The 19856-nt window shown below is 39.5% G+C and overlaps 1 protein-coding gene across 6 annotated transcripts in view; it reads right to left on the bottom strand.

Annotated features, from left to right (window-relative positions):
• The window catches only part of scn1laa (sodium channel, voltage-gated, type I-like, alpha), a 25487-nt gene extending 12412 nt beyond the window's left edge, over positions 1–13075 (bottom strand). For 4 of the 6 annotated variants that reach the window (XM_035676850.1, XM_035676851.1, XM_035676853.1 and 1 more), the window contains exons 1-10: positions 12787–13075; positions 12308–12426; positions 12022–12111; positions 11797–11925; positions 10951–11045; positions 9925–10137; positions 9330–9393; positions 9100–9241; positions 7337–7543; positions 5781–6050 (exon numbers count right to left, since the gene is read on the bottom strand). In XM_035676850.1, coding sequence (XP_035532743.1) covers positions 5781–6050; positions 7337–7543; positions 9100–9241; positions 9330–9393; positions 9925–10137; positions 10951–11045; positions 11797–11925; positions 12022–12111; positions 12308–12426; positions 12787–13050 — 1593 coding nt within the window. In that variant the 5' untranslated portion in view covers positions 13051–13075. The remainder of the gene's footprint in view (positions 1–5780; positions 6051–7336; positions 7544–9099; positions 9242–9329; positions 9394–9924; positions 10138–10950; positions 11046–11796; positions 11926–12021; positions 12112–12307; positions 12427–12786) is intronic. The other 2 variants (XM_035676852.1, XM_035676857.1) reach the window with 1 other exon arrangement.
• Between the last annotated feature and the right edge of the window lie 6781 nt (positions 13076–19856).

The following is a 19856-nucleotide window of genomic DNA, read 5'->3' as shown; positions in this document are numbered from 1 at the left end:
CAAACTGAAACGCCCTCTTAGCCCATATCAATCTCAACGAAGGTATACAATAGGTTAGAAATTGAGACTAGCACCAGAATGGCATCGGTGAACATAATGCAGACGCCATCCACATGTGCGCTCTGAGGAAGTAGGCGCCTTCAGAGAGCAACAAGACAAACGCATGTTGGCTCTGTGCACTGAGGGCATCACAGCCAGCTTGATGCAGCATTTCATCCGACAAACCATCCAGTGAGGCCATACTAAACCATCCAGTTATGGCTAGAGAACCCCACAGGTGAACGCATGGGAGTGAACTCCCACCCAACCAGAGACACAACACCGCAATGTCCCTCGCACGTCCACCACAGTAGCTGTGCCCCTACGGTGAGTCCTACTCTCGCGGTGGAAATTATCGCAGAAAATGTAGAAGCAAGAAGTCTCGGGCTCTTGAGCATGCACCTTGTGACTCTGCCGGCTCGGCGAGCTGATCATGTTCTAACGTCCTTGCGCGATATAGGAATAGTGCGACCCCCCGACCCAGATATGGCCAACACGAAAAAATGCTTCGCCTTCTACATCGAACAAGCAGCAAGGCACCCAACTGTTCTACGACAGGGAAGCTCTAGAAGTCCTGAAGCATATGGCGTCCGACAAACATAGAAAGCTGAGCTCTGCTAGGTATACCGCGAATCGGGTGAGAACAGGGTTGCCCTAACGAATAGACTCATGGAAGCACGGGAGGAGACAGAACACTGAGAGAGGAACGTCTGCAGATGCATGTATATATGATAACCGGGTTGGGCTTGCTCAGAGGGAACCAAATCGAGCCTATATAGAATCAATCGTTGCAACAACGCCGTCAATCGATGCGACTTATGAAATTAAAAGTGTGAGTTATCAGATAGTCGATGAGGTGAATAGAGAAAAAATCTTGCATGCTATTGTGTATACTATCGGATTGTATAAGACTGAGCATGATTGGAGAATGACTCGAGGTAGGTTCAATGGAATAAATGAGTCTAATAGTTTGGGTGGAGAGTTGAATGTAATAATCATGAAAAAACATATACCCGGATGATGATAAGATCAGATATTTGGTTGGATAAACGTAAAAGGCGAGACAAGGCTCAAGGTAGTAGGATACTCAGAAATAAGAAATCCATATAGGTGATTGATATAAAGGAAAACATAGTCATATTCCATTCCCATGTAGCATTTTTAAGACACTGAGTACGGGTGGCCGATAGGTTTGCATGGGTCATTGATCAATGAATATAGATTTTGTTTTCCGATGTAGAGTAAAAGGCAAGCACGACTATGACATGCTAAATCTTTATGAGACTTTGTTGACGTCGACTACTAGAATAAGTATAGCTGCACCCTCCGAAGTGGTAGAAGTATGACGGTTGCGATTGGTAGGTGATGGAGGAACATTTGATGAATACCGATAGAATGATGCTGGCTCAGATAACGCATCGTGTATCGTTATTATCTGGAGGTGTGTTAAAGATAGATTTCATAATGATAACTAATCATTTGGTATCCCCAGGCCAGGAAACAGGATAGATAAAACAAGGTTTAGCTGAGCAAGCAGCGCTTTGTGACTGCTGACCGATAGCACTTCTCACGCATAGCTCAGCACAGCGACGCGGACTACAACTCACGTTTGCCGCTAACAGTTATATTTACACGTTCGGCGGCACTATACACCAAACAAATTTGAAATATTTCACTGTATACAGATTTCTAAGATTGCCAGACCTCTAGTATTACTGTCTTAACTATCCCGTTGGCAGAGGTGTAGCTCTCACTATCGTATCTAGGGCTCGTTATTTATATGTCTATTATCATGTTAACTGCTATCTTAATTATTGTGATGGTGACTGTTACTTCTATCGAAAAACGTGTGAAGTTTCCGTTGAGATCTAGGACGAATGCCATGCACTATGAAGTTGTGAGCAAGACGTGTTCAGGATACTTCTAGTAACTAGATATAAATTAGAGGTGTGATACTAGTTAATATGGCCAACTACGAGACAGAGATTGCGATGCTTTACACGATGGCGACGTCAAGACGGCACGTAACTGAAGTCGAGAAAGTTCAACTTGATATCGTGTATACTGATAGTTTAGCACAATAAGGATACAATCTCACTGATCTACCACACAATTGAGTTCTATGAGTAGCATGATCTGGACTCAGTCAACCTCTGATAAAATCTGTCAGGCGGAGTTAGTAACCACCAAGAAGAACAAAAATCATGCCTGGAAATGGGCATAATCTACAGTCATGACATAGGTGGTACGACATATAACAAGACTTTGGACATCTTGACGAGCATCTCTGTAAATTGGGTTCCTACGTCAAGCTCTGGCGGATCATGTACTGCGTCTCAACCGTACGCGCTTGGACAACAATAGGCCAACACAACTTTAACCCGCGCACGCTATATCTCCTTTACTTTCGAAGCTGGGAAGACTTTGGTACTGCCGAACCAGACACTATATTTCATTTATGAAAGCAGATCTGCGTTGTAGTCTTGCGTGGAGGTAGAGATGGTCTAAAATACCCCACTGGTACGTAAAAGGAATCACAGAATAACTTAACCACAGATAAAATTCACAAATGAACCACTCGACCTCTGATCGTATCTGCCTGTGCCCAAGACCGATACTGAGTATGATCCTCATTATAATTCCTCCCTAGTAGGCGTTTTGTCAATTACGTAGACCGCAGAAAATGGTAAGACTGTGAAAGGTCTGTGAAATTCAGTCAATAGCAAACTGCGTCTATCCGACAACTTTCTTGACTAATCTATTAGAAGCTGCTCTACTTTTTGGTTCCACGAACAGCCAGCAGGTCGAATAACATGGGTCCTCACCCCATCATACCTCTCTCATTCCTCGCAACACATCTTCACTGGAAATTACTATGAGGCAATGTTACATGCCTGGTCTTTCAGTGTCCATTCGAAATGCTTTCTTCTTAACCAGATTCCTAGAAAAGAACAACAAATAAGATGAAATGCCAACATCTTAAATGGCATTTTCAGTATGACCTCGAAGTTCCCGAGCTTATGCAGTCTCACCACAAGGGGGCGCGATACCGAAGCCCGCACACGCTCTACTGTGTACTATGAATAATCCATTAATATGTTAGCATATTATTTTATTGCTGTCCTTCCTCTTCAGTACACATGGTCACGGAACATGCAGTCCGCTCGCCCACAGGCAGACACATCCTGCCAGATCAGCAAGGCGCGATTGACACCACACGTTGGTATGGCGCGCAACTGGAGAGAAACGAGGCCGTCCAGTAAGAACCTATGAGTTGAAGCATTAATCAGAGTGAATTGAGCTCCTTATGAAAAAAAACACAACCAGATATTTTCTAAACAGCGTACTTAACCTGAAGCTCGGCATAGCAACTTCTGCGATGGAGCATAGCCAGCATACAAATCAATCCTGGCCAGCTAATATTAAACAATTTCACAAGAGACCTAAGGAATCCATCGCCATGGATACTTGCAGAGAGCGGTAAGTATAATTCACCACAGTTAGCGACGCGCCTATCCACGCCGCACCTGTACATCACGGTGATGGGAGGCGCATGGGGGGGCCTTTATAAATTCTCAGCATACGAATCACACGTCTCATGCAGATCACTCCTGTCGGTATGGAAATACCATTGTCTGCCATACACTACATGCTCGCGTACAAAAAAAGAAGGCCCAGCAGGCCGGTACACTTCCTGAGGGTGCTCAGGAAGAACACACTTAACACTCCAGCTGCTGAGACCTTCTATCCGTCCAACCATGTCCCGAGGAGCCTGCTGAAAGCCTACGCTGTGAAGTGTGGCACTGCCCCAGCATGCACGGAGGCCCGACAGGAAGCGACTGCGAGACGGTGACAAACACGCACAAGAAATAATCGGCCTTGCCCTCTGCCTAACCCTTTGACTGCCATCTACAACTTCCCGCATGTCATGCAGCGGGCCAGAAACATCCTGAGGGCACCCACCCACCCAGGCCCTTTCCCACCCTCTTTACACCTGTTGCGCCTCAGGCAGGTGATCAGGTCCAATAAGGGCCAGAACAAACAAGCACTCAGGGATAGCTTCTTCCCCAAAGCTGTCACCAATACTCTCTACATTCAAAATTGCACATATGTATGTATTATGTAATGTTATTGATAATTATGTGTGCCTTTACGGAAGCTCGCTACCAAAATCCTCATTGTACTGGTAGCAAATAATGCAATAAAGGCTTTCAATCATTCAATTCAATCCATTTCAGTCAATCCTGGCCAAAATTGACGGCACGCAAACGAGAACACTCCCCCTTCAAACGTTCGTATACAAATAACTACAGTCACGTTTTAATCAGCCCAGACACTAATACTTAGTAACTGGCACTGACCTATTTGAAGCAGATCCGATTGAATTCTCCTAGGGACGAGTCGTTCAAATGACAAACACGAAAAACCAGAAATACGGACCAAAACAGCACGATGCTTAAGGAAGAACCAAGGGAGAGTACAACCCAAGCTTGGTGTAATCGAACATACCAATGTCGGTAAAAATGTTCTATTTTTAAAAATTTTAAAAATAATTCAAATTACGGTTTTTGATCAGGGGCATCGAATCGACCAAAAGCGTGTAGAGAGGAACCACGAAAAAAAGAGTAAATATGACTTTCGCGCTCCGTAAAACTCAGAATACCAAGACGAAAAAAAACTTATAGGCGGAAGTGGCGGGCTTAATATGGGGACCTCAGAGATCAGACTCCATTTCCCGAAACGGCGTGGATATAAGGTTTGAATGTGAGCGACAAAGCTTATGGCAGAAAGTTATTAAGTAACCAAGAAAGTCAAATACATTTTCTCCCCAGTATAGTCGCCACCCCTAGTTCGCAACATGAAAGCGACGGCAATAGAGTAATCAAATTTTCCACCCAGCCTGACAACTTTGCCAAATTATAAATTGAGGTTTTCGTATATGTTTCAGGTGTCAAAAACGCACGTCAAAGGCGCTAAAAATATAGGTAATGAAGAAACATAGCAGTTTCAATAGGGACCTCCAGCAGTCCCTGGATCGGGCCCTCGGGCCATCTTGATGATGACTGACAATGACATATATTATATAATATGTAAGTAAGTTGATGAACAAAAAGAAGAAGAGGATGATGGATGACGATGATACCAATGACGGAAAGAAAAAATGTCATGGTGACAGCAGACAAGCAATCACAAAATTTGTTAGCGACTCATGAAGGACCAGGAAAGTATATATGTCGAATAATGCAACACATACTGAATAAAATAAAATAAAATTGAAACTTGCCTACAACTATCTGCCATTCAAATGTCTTTTATATAACCTTGAGAGTCTTCTTATTGACAAAAGTTCCACAGAGCTTTAAAATACATATCTACCATTCAATTAAGAGAACACTTATCATTATATTTCTACTGACATAATCTCAAAAATAGAGATTTTGTTACAGATTGTGGCCACTGGAACAGGCTTGGTACATGAGTCCCTATTCTTACATTATTTTGATAAAAAGGGTGCAAGTTATATGGAACTATATGTAATTTAATGAGTTTGTAAATTGAAAACAAGTTTAGATATTCAGTTGAAATTCATTTTATCTTTCTTGACTGATTCACAATAATATAATGGGCTTTAGAATTGAGAAGGGACTTAATAAGCTAAAAACAGGGCAACAGTTCAAGATACATAGGTAGCAGAATACACAGTTTTCATAGACAAATCATACTGACAGAGCGTACTGAACCTGATGTGCGGATGAACATTTCATGTCATAGTTAAGCTGGTTTGCACCCACAGAGAAGCGGCAGCGAGCTTTCTTCAAACTGTCCTGTGACTCAGATTTAGGAATTTTGTCATCAGCCCCTTTGCCCTCCTCCTCCTTTCTTTTTCTTCGCCTGTTGCGTCTCTCTTTGGCACTTTTGGAGCTGAGCTTGGAGGCGTCAGAGGAGCTCTCAGTGCCTCCGGCTTTATCATTGACCTCCCCGCACTGTATACCAGCTGCAGCTGCTGCTGCCTAGATTAAGAAAGAGAAAGAGAGAAATAGGTGGAGTAAATCTTTGTCATTCTTATATTGTTCAGTCTCTCTGAGGCAGTTAGTATCATCATCAGTCACAGTGACCTTGACCTTTGACTGCCAAATTCTAGTTAATTCATCCTCAAGTCCAAGTGGACATTTGTGCCAAGTTTGAAGAAAGTGTCTTGAGGACATTTCAGAGATTTCATGCCCATAAGAACGGGACAGACGGATGGATGGACATTTTGAAAACATATTGCCTCTGGTCATGGCACAAAACAGTTGCTTCGATCCGGAAACATTCAAATTTGATTGGCAGGTGACAACCAAGGAAGATGGTCGTGAAATCTAGTGGTAGAATAAAAAGTAAAATACTGCATACATGTTAATGCTTCAATAATAAAATATATAATATTCAGACTTCCACCACATCAGTAAATGTTACTTGGATTTCTATGTTTTTTTAGCTATTAAGTTAAGAGTTAACATTACTATTTCATGTTCTGCATTTATTTCCTAACCTTAAGGTCAAAGTGTTATTTCAAAGCCTTACATTCTGGTGGAGAAACACTGAAACTGTATTTATTTATTTATATTAATTGATCTAGTTAAACGTAGATATTGTGTTAGTCTAAAATACAGGAATCATGCTATAAAATACTCATCATAAGTTTTTAATTGTAGAATATAAACTCCTCCTATGTTGCTTAAAACCCCAAATTCCCAGAGAACATACAGAGGACATAACCTCAGTGTCCCCAATGTTAGGTACAACTATAATAATAGTATAACACTCACGGGGGCTATATTTGTGCGGCACTTGATATTTAGTACATTTTGCTAATACTTATGTAAGTAGATTTTTCAATGCAGGACTCCACGACTTAATAATAGAGAATTTTCATAATGTGTTATTACAACTTTTAGCAAAGGATCTAAATACTTCCTACGTCCACCACTTATAAAATCATATTTATTATGTATACCCGGCCATACACTGTGTAACTGGTTTGCTGTTTGTTCCATATAAACATCATATGGAAAACTCATAATCATGATACCAGTGCGCATGCAAACACTTATCTCGCTGGTAGCTGTAAGTAAACTATCATTTACTAAGAAGCAACCTTGACCCCTTCAGCTTTCTCTTGTTAAAAACAATTACATTTCTGGTACTTAAAATAAGACGTATCCCAACTTTATGTTATTAAGTTGGAATCGGACCTTGTTCAGAATCAGTGTGCTGGAGCAATAGTGTGATTTTGAGTTTGTGGATTGTCCTTTACCTGAACGTCTTCTTGCTGTCGTTTCAGCTGCTCAAGCATGGCCTGAAACTCCTCCTCCTTCTCCTGAGCCTCCTTTATGGTGGCCTGGCTCTGCTCCTCGTAGGCCATAGCTACTACAGCCAAGATCAGGTTGATCAGGTAGAAAGAACCGAGGAATATCACCAGCACAAAAAAGATCATGTACGGCTTCCCCGAAGCCCGCAGCGTCTGGAAGGAAAAAGAAAAACAATGTACTGGTAGATGTGTTTTATACTTATAGTTACATTTAATATTCAATATATTCATTAATCTTTTATTTTATTCCACCTTTTTATCTTTTATTTCCTAATTCTATATTCATTTTTTTGCCTTTCTGTAAATCATTTGGTGTGCTATAGGCTGTGAGTTAAGTATATGACTATCATTATGATGTTCCAACCATGAGAAACATGTTAAACTGATTCACATTCTCAGGAGTAAGAAACTGTGCAGATTAATGCACCATGCTAGTGTCACCTCAGGTCATTTTATTGTTTAATTTATCCACAACATGTTGACTGTGAAAGTAACATAGATTATTGAATCAGGACAGAGGTTTGAATGCATACAGTTGACTATTTCCCTGCTGTTGCCGTGGTTACAGCCACTGTTGTTTTCTTCTATGAGAAATATTAGTTACCAACAGTGTTTGTTTTTATTTAATTAAGGGTTGTCAATTTCTACTATGGATATGGTCTATTAAAGTAAAAAAAAAAATAAATGCCACTGTTCCATAACATAAAAGAGCTTGTGGAGGGGTAATGCTACCCAATTACACACAGTGCTAAAAAGATGTGCTCATGGGAGCTTTGTTGTATTACTGTTTGCTTTACAATGTCCAGAGGCCTATTCAGTCAACATCTATTTGCCTTTAGGGCCATTCAACTTTTGTTTGCCTGAGTTGGGGTGGGACTCATATTTGTTCCTACTGACCAAGATGCACCTGCACTTCATTTAGAGGTTTGTTTGAACACTTTTAATACCAATATTGTAATGTGAGAATGCCTTGTCTTTGACAGAGCCCTTCCTCAACACAGCGAACACGTGTACGTATTCAGAGGAGCAGAAAGTACAAATATAGCAACCTCCACCACACATCAAACATTTAGTTAACCTGCCACCAAACACGTTCGTCTCACAGAGTCAACCAAAGAGGCCAAGGAAGACCCACAATGGCACATAAGGATAAATAATTAGGTTAATAAAAAACACACAGTTCAGTGCATCACACTATTAAAGATTGCAAACCATTTAAGAACTGATGTGAGGGATCTTTAAATTGACTTGAACTGACTGACAAAATACATTACAGTAAAAAATGTACTTTTGTCCACTAACAGTCATGTATGGATACCTTTAAACATTGGGTTGGGATCTCTCGATTAGAATCGAATCATTTTCTGCTGTTACTGGGTTTAAGTTCAAAGCTCACCACATGGCTACCATTAACTCTCTTTTCTTTGTAAGCTGCCACTAGGTTACATTACATGTAGTAATGTAATTTTTATGCAGATGATAGCCTTTTCCTGAATCCTTTTAATATCATGCAATAGCCTTTTGAAAACTGAGCACCTGCATATCAGAGATCATCCTAACCAATGCTGTTACTTCTAGATAATATAGTAACACACCTCAGGTCGCTGATATTCTTGCAGCTTGATCAAATAAGGGTTTATAATTGCATATATGTGCGTGTATTGTATGCTTGGAAAAGTTCTTCCAGTTTTTCTAATTCCATTAGCTACCTGCTGGTAAAGCTTTTCCCAGTAATCCTGCGTCATCAGTCTAAACAGAGAGAGGAAGGCCCAACCAAAAGAGTCAAAGCTGGTGTAATTGTAGTCTGGGTTTCTTCCCACTCTGAGGCACAAGAACCCCTCTGGACACTGCCTGCAATAAACAACAAAAAGTTTGTGACGCTCAGAACAAGCCAGTAATTCACATTGTATAGCTTCTGGTAGTTGGGGAATAAGCTTACCCAGCTTCACTGCCGTTTCCACAAAGCAATGGGTCTGTTTTGTCTGGAATGTGATAATGGTTGGCTGATGGGAAAAGAAAGAAAATCACAGTTTTGGTATGTGCGGCGAGCACTGTGATTGTCGGCAGTGATTGCAAACAAACCCAACATGGACTATGAATTATAATATAATACACACCTCTATAGTCTAACTTAATACACCACAAGAGTGCTATAGTAGTTAGTGGTGTTGTTGGGGTAGGTGGCATTATATTGAATGGTGTTTCTAGTGTTTCCAAAGTTTTGTCCCCCCCAATCAACAGGACAAAATAATATGTATCTCAATATAATGTAGTCACTGTCATTAAATATAGCCTAATAAATTACAATGTATTTGCAAAAAAGCAAATAAAATAAAATGGTAACTCAATGTATATTGACATAAAGTAGTGTTAATAATATCATAATTCCTAATCACAAAACATCCCATTATATATTTTATGATTACTTGCTTGATTACTTTTTTGTGCTGGATCAAGTTGTGACTACTCTGCAACTCAGAGTAGAACAGAGGAATAAAATAAATATAGTAAATAATAAAATAATAAATACTCACTTTTGTTAAGCAAGTACTCGTCATCCCAAAAGGAAACATTTGACATGTTATCTGTATCATTTTTTGGCACCCGCACACACTTTTGCCTTAGATGGCCCATGAACAGTTGTAATCCTATGAGGGCGAAGACGCTCAAGCAAAAGACGGTGAGGATCATCACATCTGCAAGCTTCTTCACTGACTGGAACAATGCCCCAACAATTGTTTTCAGGCCTGCCAGATACAGTATCACTCGTTACTTTAAGTTGTCAAATAGACATTGTCAACATTAACAGCAGTCAAACAATACGAAATATATTTTAAAAATCCACTATCATCTAAGCTATGAGACTTCTCACAGTTATGTGATGGTTTAATAGCAAACACAAGAAACACTAAAATAAAGTTAAGTTTAAGTCTTTAGCTACCCCCATTTGATAACATTTTTCTCTCAATTATTTTAACAACATGGGGGCTGTTAAGTCAAAACTCAATGTGGTAGTCAGACAGGAGAAAGTAACACAGGAAATTAGGATCATGCATGTCATTGATGTTGTCCATGCATCAATAATGGGACACACCCTCACCACAGACACACAATAATATGCCTTCATTAACCACAAGCAAAGAGGAGCAGACGGCAGTCAAGGAATAGTTCACTCAGAAGCAACAGTGCAAGAAACACAAGAAGCAGATTTCAAAAGAAATAGCACAGATGTCACAGAGTAACTGTGCTACATCTGTGATTCCTCAGTGGCTGCACTCTGCATGAGAGTCAAACAGCTGTACCCTGAAAGTGATCCAGTAAACACCCTGAGGACTAGCGCTCACCTGGGATGTCCAAGATTGCTTTTAGAGTTAGAGACATTCAGATTGCTGAAACAACTCTGGGACATATCTGTGACAAGGAGGTTGACAGGTTTGGTCTGGAAGCATCCCAAACACATGTTGCAGGAGGGCAAGCAAATGGAAGGAAAGGAGGTTGAGGTGCAGCAGGAGAAAACCATGCAAAAGGCTAACTGACATGCATATGCTCCTATTGCTTACCTGGGATAACTGAAATAGCTTTAAAAGCTCTCAGCACTCGGAATGTGCGAAGAGCTGAAAGATTGCCTAGGGCCGGTACAAACTCTGTTACATACCTGCAGGGAAACTTAGAATTACTATGAAATATTGACTGAGACAAATATACATGTAACACAAATTGAATCCAACAATCTTAAATTTCAACAAGATATGCACCACGTCCCACGTGTGACAAAGATGTAAAGGATAAGTCTAGTGATATTCTATATTGTTCTTATTGCCAACAAATTCCGACCCAAAACCAACACTTATTTTTTTCCACTAACAAGTCTTTGTAGTCAAAGTCTGATATAGCTTAACTATATATATATATATAGCTGACATGTTCCTTTATTTCCATGCTAAATACTCACTAGTGCTCCAAATGTGTGTTCATCCACACAGGCCTAACATATGCAGTATTCACTCCTGTTTACCAGCCATGTCCAGCTGTTGTAGAAGAAGATTTTTAAATGTCTATATATTAAAATGTTAAATGTTTAATATATTCGTGAGCCATTTTAAAAGATTCTTCAGTACTTCTTCAGTGGGCTTGTGGCTGAGAGAGAAGCCAGATAGATGTTATAAAGTGTTTATTGGTTTGTAATTTGTTGACTGTAGGAAAAATATAAAATAACACCAGAATTAAATGATAACTAGTAATATAAGCAATGATCATATTATAAATCCTTTGTTACAACCATCAGTGAAACCAGCACAACATAAAACTTGCTTATGCACCTTTAACACAGGCTCTATACTGAGGAAGCTTTGGGGAAAAGATGTAAAACAATATTCTAATTAACTGAGCATGTGGCAAGTACTTACGCCATGACAATGACACTGAAATCCAGCCAGTTCCAGGGGTCTCTTAGAAATGTGAACTTTCCTATGCAGAACCCTCGAGCTAAAATTTTAACAAGGGACTCAAACGTATAGATGGCAGTAAATGTGTACCTGTTGGGAACAAAATGTTGTTGTTAAACTAATCTGCATTTTCACTATGTATGTGAGTGGGTATGTGATTCAGAGTGTTATAAAAGGGATACTTACTCTACATTCTTTGCCCAATCAGGCGGTCGGTGCATTGTCATAAATGCACAGTTGGTGATGATAGTGCACATGATCACCACACTGAACAATGTACAGGCAGTTGTCAAGGAAGCCACTTATTTTAATTTACACTTTTCTTCTTTTTTTTTATTCATTATATCTCACACAAGGCAGCAATGTAGACAATAAAGCCTTTGTGGATATAGGAGAGTAACCACAGATTTAGTGTGGGCTCAATATAAACATGATTCATGCTTATCAGATTAATATCTTAATGAAAGGATATGAGTGTACCAAAATCATAATTGATATTCTTCTGAGAAGGTTGAAGGGGCTCAGGATGTACAAGGCAGGAGTGGCGTTGAAGCGGTAGATGAAATTTCCTCTGTTTAATACTATGAAAGTCTGACAGAAAAAGAGACATATGATTAAAATACTTCTATTTGGCTGACTTGCAATATCTCATTATAGTTTAAAAATAATAATAAATTATAGTTTCATGGGGTTACTTTCAACCACTAAAGCAGGCTTTAGCCATATTATTTATAGCACACATTTTGCTGTACATATCACTAATCACAAACCCATATACATTTTCTATTGGTCTTGTCTTCCTGTCTAAGATTCAAAACCATGTGATATCAAACTGGGCAGACTGCATTTACTGCAGACTCTTTATCATGATCTGACAAAATTAAAATTTGAATCCCGATTCTTCTGTGTTTTAGTCTAATCATGCTCAATTTTGAATTCAAGCAAACCTACTTTCTGATTACAGTAGTAGGGATCCAGGTCCTCCAGCGGTGTCGACACCATGCCTTTAGGAACGTCCCCATACAGAAGAGGGAGTGATTTGCCTGCCTCCAGGTCACGGCTGGGCTTGAGCTGATTCTCATCATTGCGTTTTCTCTTCTCTCCCTTGGGTTTCTTGGCGTTTTCCTCAGAGATCCGTATCTCGATGGCTGTGAGGGACTCACAAGTAAAGGGGCGGAAGCTGTCTGGACCTGGTGGTACAAGCAGCTGTGCCATCTTTTCATCCTGCACCTTCAGAGTGAACAGCTAGCCTCCAACATGGGAAAGGCCTGAAGGGTCAGAACAGATAAGGGGCTCTGATTAGAGGTTAACAACTTTTTAAAAAGCTGAGTTAAATCTTCCATGATCTACTGTGAAATATAATTTTATTGAAAACAATTAATTAAAAGTATTTCTAGCAGCAGATTAGGACTGCTTTAACTGGAAGAGAAGAAGGTGGGTGTGGCTCTGTTCTTTGCTGAGAGATCCTCATTTCAGGAAGTGGCAGGCTATAATGAGCCTAGAGATGGCTGTCGTACACATAAATTCCTGCCAGCTATGGTAAAATTAGATCTAATTATCTGCCCTTCTGTAGATAAAATTAAGATTTGACATGACAATGATCTATTCCAGGTGAGGCTCTTGCTCCTCTCCTCCATCCCTCAAAATGAAGAGTTCACTTTTCCCTCAGAGCCTGAGACAGAGTGGGAGGAAAAAGATTCATCCTGCTAATAGGCCTGACTGGTATGATGTGTTAGGCAGACCTATGCAGTATTAAATATGAATGCATTAGAGACTGCACTGCATCTCTCTGGGTGCCCTGTGAGCTGAGTTTTTTTGCTTGATCTCAATGTAATAGTGTAATAGAATACTTCCACATGCAGTGATGCAAGAAATCAATCACAAACACACTGGTCAATCAACTGCCCACAGCGCTGGTTTGTACATGTGTGATGTAATTGCAACAACAGAGGAAGGTCCAACTACAAAAATATTTATGTTTATGTGTAAATTATAATATGTGAATGTGCACATGGTTTTTACAGCTACTTAGATGTGAGGTTTACACTAAGAGAAACCTGCCACACAGACATAGAAGATGAAACTCAGCAGGTAGAGTAATTACTGATTTAAATGGGATTTTGGTGTTGTACAATATAACAATCTTGGGTACCATGCTACAGATCAACAGCATTAACATTGCTCCTGATGATCATTTGCGCACATGCATCAGTGGTGTTGTCATCTCTGAACACAAAGATGAACAATTACTTCATTATTGAACTACTCAAAGGTATCGCATGAGCCTTTGTAACTACAAAGTGTTGGTTACAAATATTTACACTTGCTGTAGCCTATTATTCATGTCCATTAGAATGTTTTTTGTAGTCACTGTCATTATGGACAAGTGCTTATCGACCTGGTTTAAGACCAGAGAGGCTGGCCTAACACTTATAACACTTTGTCTGAATCTATCAGAGAATAGACCAAAATTCAACAACTCTAACACAAACACGCTACAGCAATGAGAAATGTGCTTTTAAACATTGCATTTTACAAAACCATTTAGGACCAGAGTTTTATATAATTTCCAGTCACATTTAGTGAGTTAACGTTTTTCATGAAACTGCTGTAATTTATAGCTGAGTGCAAATGATAGGATACTTACTTACTTTACTGGTTTTGTATGGTTTCGGAAACTCATGTGGTGGTTTCAAATATGCACACTTTAAGCCCTTTGTTACAGTGATACATAATGTATGGTACATAAAGTACTGAGCCCATAGCTTTCTTACGCACCAAGTACATTGATAAAGTCCCACTGATGTGCAATGATATTAAAAAAGAAAAAAGTCCCCTCTATATGACGATAACTATAGCATATAACTATTAAAAGAAATACAATATACTCTGGGTAAAAGGAAACAACAATAGAACAACAGCAAGACAAACTTCTTAACTATCTGATAACTATCTGAAAACATATAACAGTATTAACCTGATGTTCATTCAACAAGGTCAACCTGCAATGACTTACTTCTGACGAGGTATGCATCATACTGTCAATCTGTTCCCAACTCATTACACATAACTTGAGATATGAGCTGCCACTTTGAAGCTTCAAATAGGCCCACTTCATTTTATCTGCAACCTGTCGGCATCATGACCTTGTGCTGACTAACCTAAAATGGATACATTTATTTTCCTTCGACTCTCGCTGGAACAGAATGTCAACACATTGGTTTTGGTATTTGCTATTAACCATACATTTAACTGTGTCCTGCTGATGAGCTTTAAGTGATGGCTGACCCTGGCCTCCTAATTCACCTGCAAGTATATCAAACACTCATGCGGTGTCAAACAGAAGCTCAGCTTGAATATTTAATGTATACATTAGTCATTTAAGAACTTAATTTCATTGACCTCAGAATGCTTCTTATTACTTAGATGATGGTTTGTGACAGATTGTGGCTTCCTGGCCTCCAAATAAGACCAATGGAACCCTTGAAGGGTAAAGCTACGTACTGTAGGTGTCTGCATAGATATTTTGACAAATAAAAACCCCAATTCCACTGACATTAAACCAAGTGTTAATCTTGGTTATACAGTTAAATAAAAACATTTCCCAAAACCTGATTACCATTTTGATAAATGAATTAATAAACTAAAGCAAGGCATGAGCTCTGTGTGTTTGCTCTGCACAGAAAAGTGGCCTATGTTCTCACCAGGGTCCTGAATCTGCCTTCAATTGATTATTGAAAGAAGACTTCAAACCAGCCTGTGAGCTACAAGCATGAGAAAATAAAGACAAGTAGACCTTAACAAAGGTGTAAATAACATGTAGTCCAGAGGAATCGCATCTCTGCATTTTCAAGTGGCTCAGTAACAGCTACCATCCACAATGCTTTTTACACAACAACAATCGGATAGGTTCACAAGACTGCCTCAGTACAATACGGACATGCCCATATGTGTATGGGTGATGTAATCAATTTTTCCCTCTATACTGGCTGTAAAATTACCCTTTCCTCGCTGAGCTGCACCAGAGGGACAGTAACACAATACAATTTATACAATATATATGTTTATACTAAAAAGAATGAGGACTTTGTTCACACTGGAATCCCATAAGCTAGGAATCTCCACAGGGACCGTACGGACAGAAGCAACAACTAACTCTTTCAATGTACATTTATTATTATTGCAAGGCAGGCATAGAAAATGTAAACCTATTCTTTAATTTAGACTAATGTACTGATAAAAAGTTAATACAACTTCTGTGAGATTTACATTACAGGTGAAGAATATGGGTGTTGTGCAAGATCACAATACACCACAGCTCAGTTTTGGTCAATCCTAGCCTGTTATGCTGATCACAAAACCAGGCCTACAACTTAGCTGCAGAGCTGTAGCAAAGGCAACGACTAGAGTGACTCCAGAAGAGTTAGTGATTAGTATTTCATTAATGAGTAGGACTGGAATAACATGTTCAACTTAAAACATACATGTATACACAGTGATCACAGTTCAGTATCTGCGGGCTCCTCAGGGACCAACACACTCACATCTGCCTCTTACAGACTACAGGATCCGGATTAGATCTTGCTCATTCAGGGCGTTGGCAAAATAACTGGTGATGAGGAACTGTTAATATAGTTCTCTCTGGAATAAATCCATGTTGTTGTTTTTTTTTTAAAGTACAAGCTGTCAGGCTACACTATGTGTGTACAGCCTTGGCAGAATGCAAACAGGACAGTCTAATCTCTAATTGACAGCAATCTAATAATGATGTTGACAGTCATGCAAGCAGGAAGTCGTCTAAGATGGAGTGTGGGCTAATAATTGATGCCATGCCCATTAACTTCTGTAATATATTGTAGTACATGATTTGCACTCTAGTCTTTATCCCAATGAACTACAAGAGATCAATCACTTTCTTTTTTTTGCCATACAGGCCTTCTAACACATAAAATGTGACATTTACTAATATGACAGAATAGGAAATACAAAGGCTAGATAGATATCAAATCCCTTTAGCACAGTTCTGTAATTATGAGGATATTAAATATTTAATATATAAGGAAATCTAATACATTCTAAACAGACAGATAGATAGATAGATAGATAGATAGATAGATAGATAGATAGATAAAAAACTACAGTTTTTGTCTCTGCTGCAGACTTCCATAAGTCAATCCAAAAGTTTCAATCAATTTCAGAATTCTCTTTCGAGAAACAGCACTCAGATGCAACTTTAACAGATTGTTAACTCACCATTAGTTTCCCATCCTCGACAGGTTAACAATAAAGCCGGCGTGGAAGAGCTTCAGTGTGTATAATATGTATAAAATAAAAACCTGTCCGTCAGTTTAGGGTGTTTTGACGCTTCTCCGGAGAGCAGAACTGGTATTTTCCACAGTTTGGAAGGGAGAGACCTGAGAGAGAGAGAGAGAGAGTGAGAGAGGGAGGGAGGGAGAGAGAGAGCGTGTGTTTCATCCGCCCCTCCGTGCGGCAGAGTCAGAGTGCTGTGCTATGGTGCTTCCGGATGTTTCTGGGTACCAAGTGAGGGCAGGGAGCCGGAATGGCTGTTGTTGACATAATAATGTGGTGGACATTATAGTGCGTAATTGACGGTAATTCAGATGTTTGCACTGTATCAGAAACTAAAAGCTAAAGCCACAACTATGAACTAGATTGTGGACTAATACTGTGTGTGTGTGTGTGTGTTGAAGGGGTCAGTGGCAGAGTTTGCAGCCTATAGTTTTCCAAACGTCCGGGCAAGCAGCCCACACCAACTGCCTGATTTGCCTAGAGTCAGTAAGAAGACAGCACTTCAAACTACAGACTGAACAACGCGCATAGGTGTGAGTAATAATAACTTAGTAAAGTTAGGTTGATGTCCTGACACTGAGCCGGGACATTCACTGTGAGTCTGACGCCACCTGCTGGATACAGACAACATTGTCAGAGAAATGTGTATGTAGGCCTTTGAATTGTATAGCGAAGAGTTGCCAGAATGAAAAAACAAACCGACTGGGCCGACTATATATAGATATAATATACACAATACTACTAAAAATGTATTGAAAACACAAAAGCCATTATAATAATAATACATTAATGTAAATAGTCTTTGAAAAGTATTTAAAAAGTAATAGATAATTAAATAACAGAAAATACATAATTGGATTCTGGTGCATACACAGATAATGAATGGTAACTTGGTGACACATATACTATAATATGTATAAAATATATATTTGCTAGGCTTACAAAAGTATCATAATATCTGTTTCCTGTCAAATGTTTGATTCTACTGTGGCGGCCTCAGTTTTCTCTGCCCTGTGACTGTAGAAGTAATTTCTGACCTAAACTGATTAAATTCTCAACATGAGGATTTTATATTACTGTACAATATATCGGCATTTCCTACTTTATTCTTTTTGTTACTAAACAAAGGTGCCTTTTAACAGTCAGCTTTATAATATAATCCCTAAATCCTTTAATTCCTAATTTCCATGCATGTGTCATTACATATTTTGGCATCACGAGTCAAAGTGCAACCTATTCCTTAAAAGTTTGTTGAATAAATACCTGTCTGAGGCAGTGTTAACGTAACATATTCAATTATAGGCTATAATCAAAGGCTATATGTTTCAAAAAGTATTTCTTGTAATCAGTATTTATTACAACACTGCTGATTAATTAAGGTTTCCCCCAGCAGGGTGGGAAAGACAAAGTGGTATTTGAGAGCAGGGGAGCCCTCAACCAATGAGTTTGGGAGGTTATTTCCTCTGTAGAAAGTAATGACAACTGTAGGTATTGTGCTCTGTGGATGTGGATTGCCCAGAGTAACAGTGGTACTGTTGGAAAGAGATGTTGTTGTCGAATGCTCTAAATGTCATTTTCGAATGCTGTACCATAAACTAAATTTAATTCAACTTAATTGTATTGGTGACATTTCAGAGACAGATATCTCAAATTGAATCTAGCTGTGGCCAGAGACTGTATCACTAGGGAGAAGTGATTTTATTTGATTATTTTTATTTTATTTATTTATTGGGTGGAGCGACCCTTTAAATTCATTTGAGGGAAGTTCACCTCTATAAAACACTGTGATGTCCCAAAAGACAATAATACTGCCGTTTATCCAAATATACTGTGTGGGGGTGGGCGTGGTTTGCGCTCAGCTGCCGGAGAGATGTGTGGGGAACGCTTGGGGGAGAAGCGGCACCAGGTGAGTTGATCACCTCACCTGCTGATGATTAATTCAATGACTCTTCCTTAATCTTGGCAGTCTGGACCCAGAGAGAGACGCTACCGGGAGTATCCTGCGACAAAAAGCCAGAGCCTATGCTGCCAGCTGTCGTGCGTTGTGAGCAACGCTCTAAATAAAAGTGGTGTGTGTTCAACGTCGGTGTGATTGCTTGTGTGCTGAGGGAACCCCGTCTGTAGCTCGACCTGCTACATACTGCCACTAAAATTCTAAAAGTGGAAATATCTTTGCACAGAGGCAACTACAGTAACATAGGCTCTGTATACAGTGTTGTCATTATTAGACTTACTATCTGCCTTATTTTTTATTTAGCGTATTTAAGTGATTAGATACATTTCATGCTTGCAGTAATGCAAATATTACTGCATTTAAGTTTCTGTGCAGAAAAACATGTAGGTTAATAAGACTGTCGTAGGACTACAAGGCCACACCAGAAGAGTTAAATAAGAGAATTTAGAAGAAAATAATTCTGTTCTATTTTTATTTTTATTTACATTTTTATGTTTATTGCTAAATTCCACTTATGTGAAAACCTACTTGGCAATAAAGCCGCTTCTGATTCTGATGAAATAATTATGAAACCACATGCGTAAATTACGCACAGCCCCTCTCTCAATCTGGAGACACTCGCAGATTCTGGTGCTGTGTGATAGCCACAGGCACAGCTTTTTATTAAAGTCAAAAGACAATGGGCTTATACATGTGTCTGGTCAGTGTGAGAGTGTGAGACAGTGCGAGCTGCTAACGCTGCGATGCAGAAAGAAAC

The sequence above is a fragment of the Morone saxatilis genome, unplaced genomic scaffold, assembly GCF_004916995.1.
Source record: "Morone saxatilis isolate NCDOM2014 unplaced genomic scaffold, NCSU_SB_2.0 Contig5, whole genome shotgun sequence".
Lineage (NCBI taxonomy): Eukaryota > Metazoa > Chordata > Actinopteri > Moronidae > Morone > Morone saxatilis.
The sequence above is the reverse complement of the archived record's forward strand: the minus strand, read 5'-3'. Positions and strand labels throughout refer to the sequence as shown.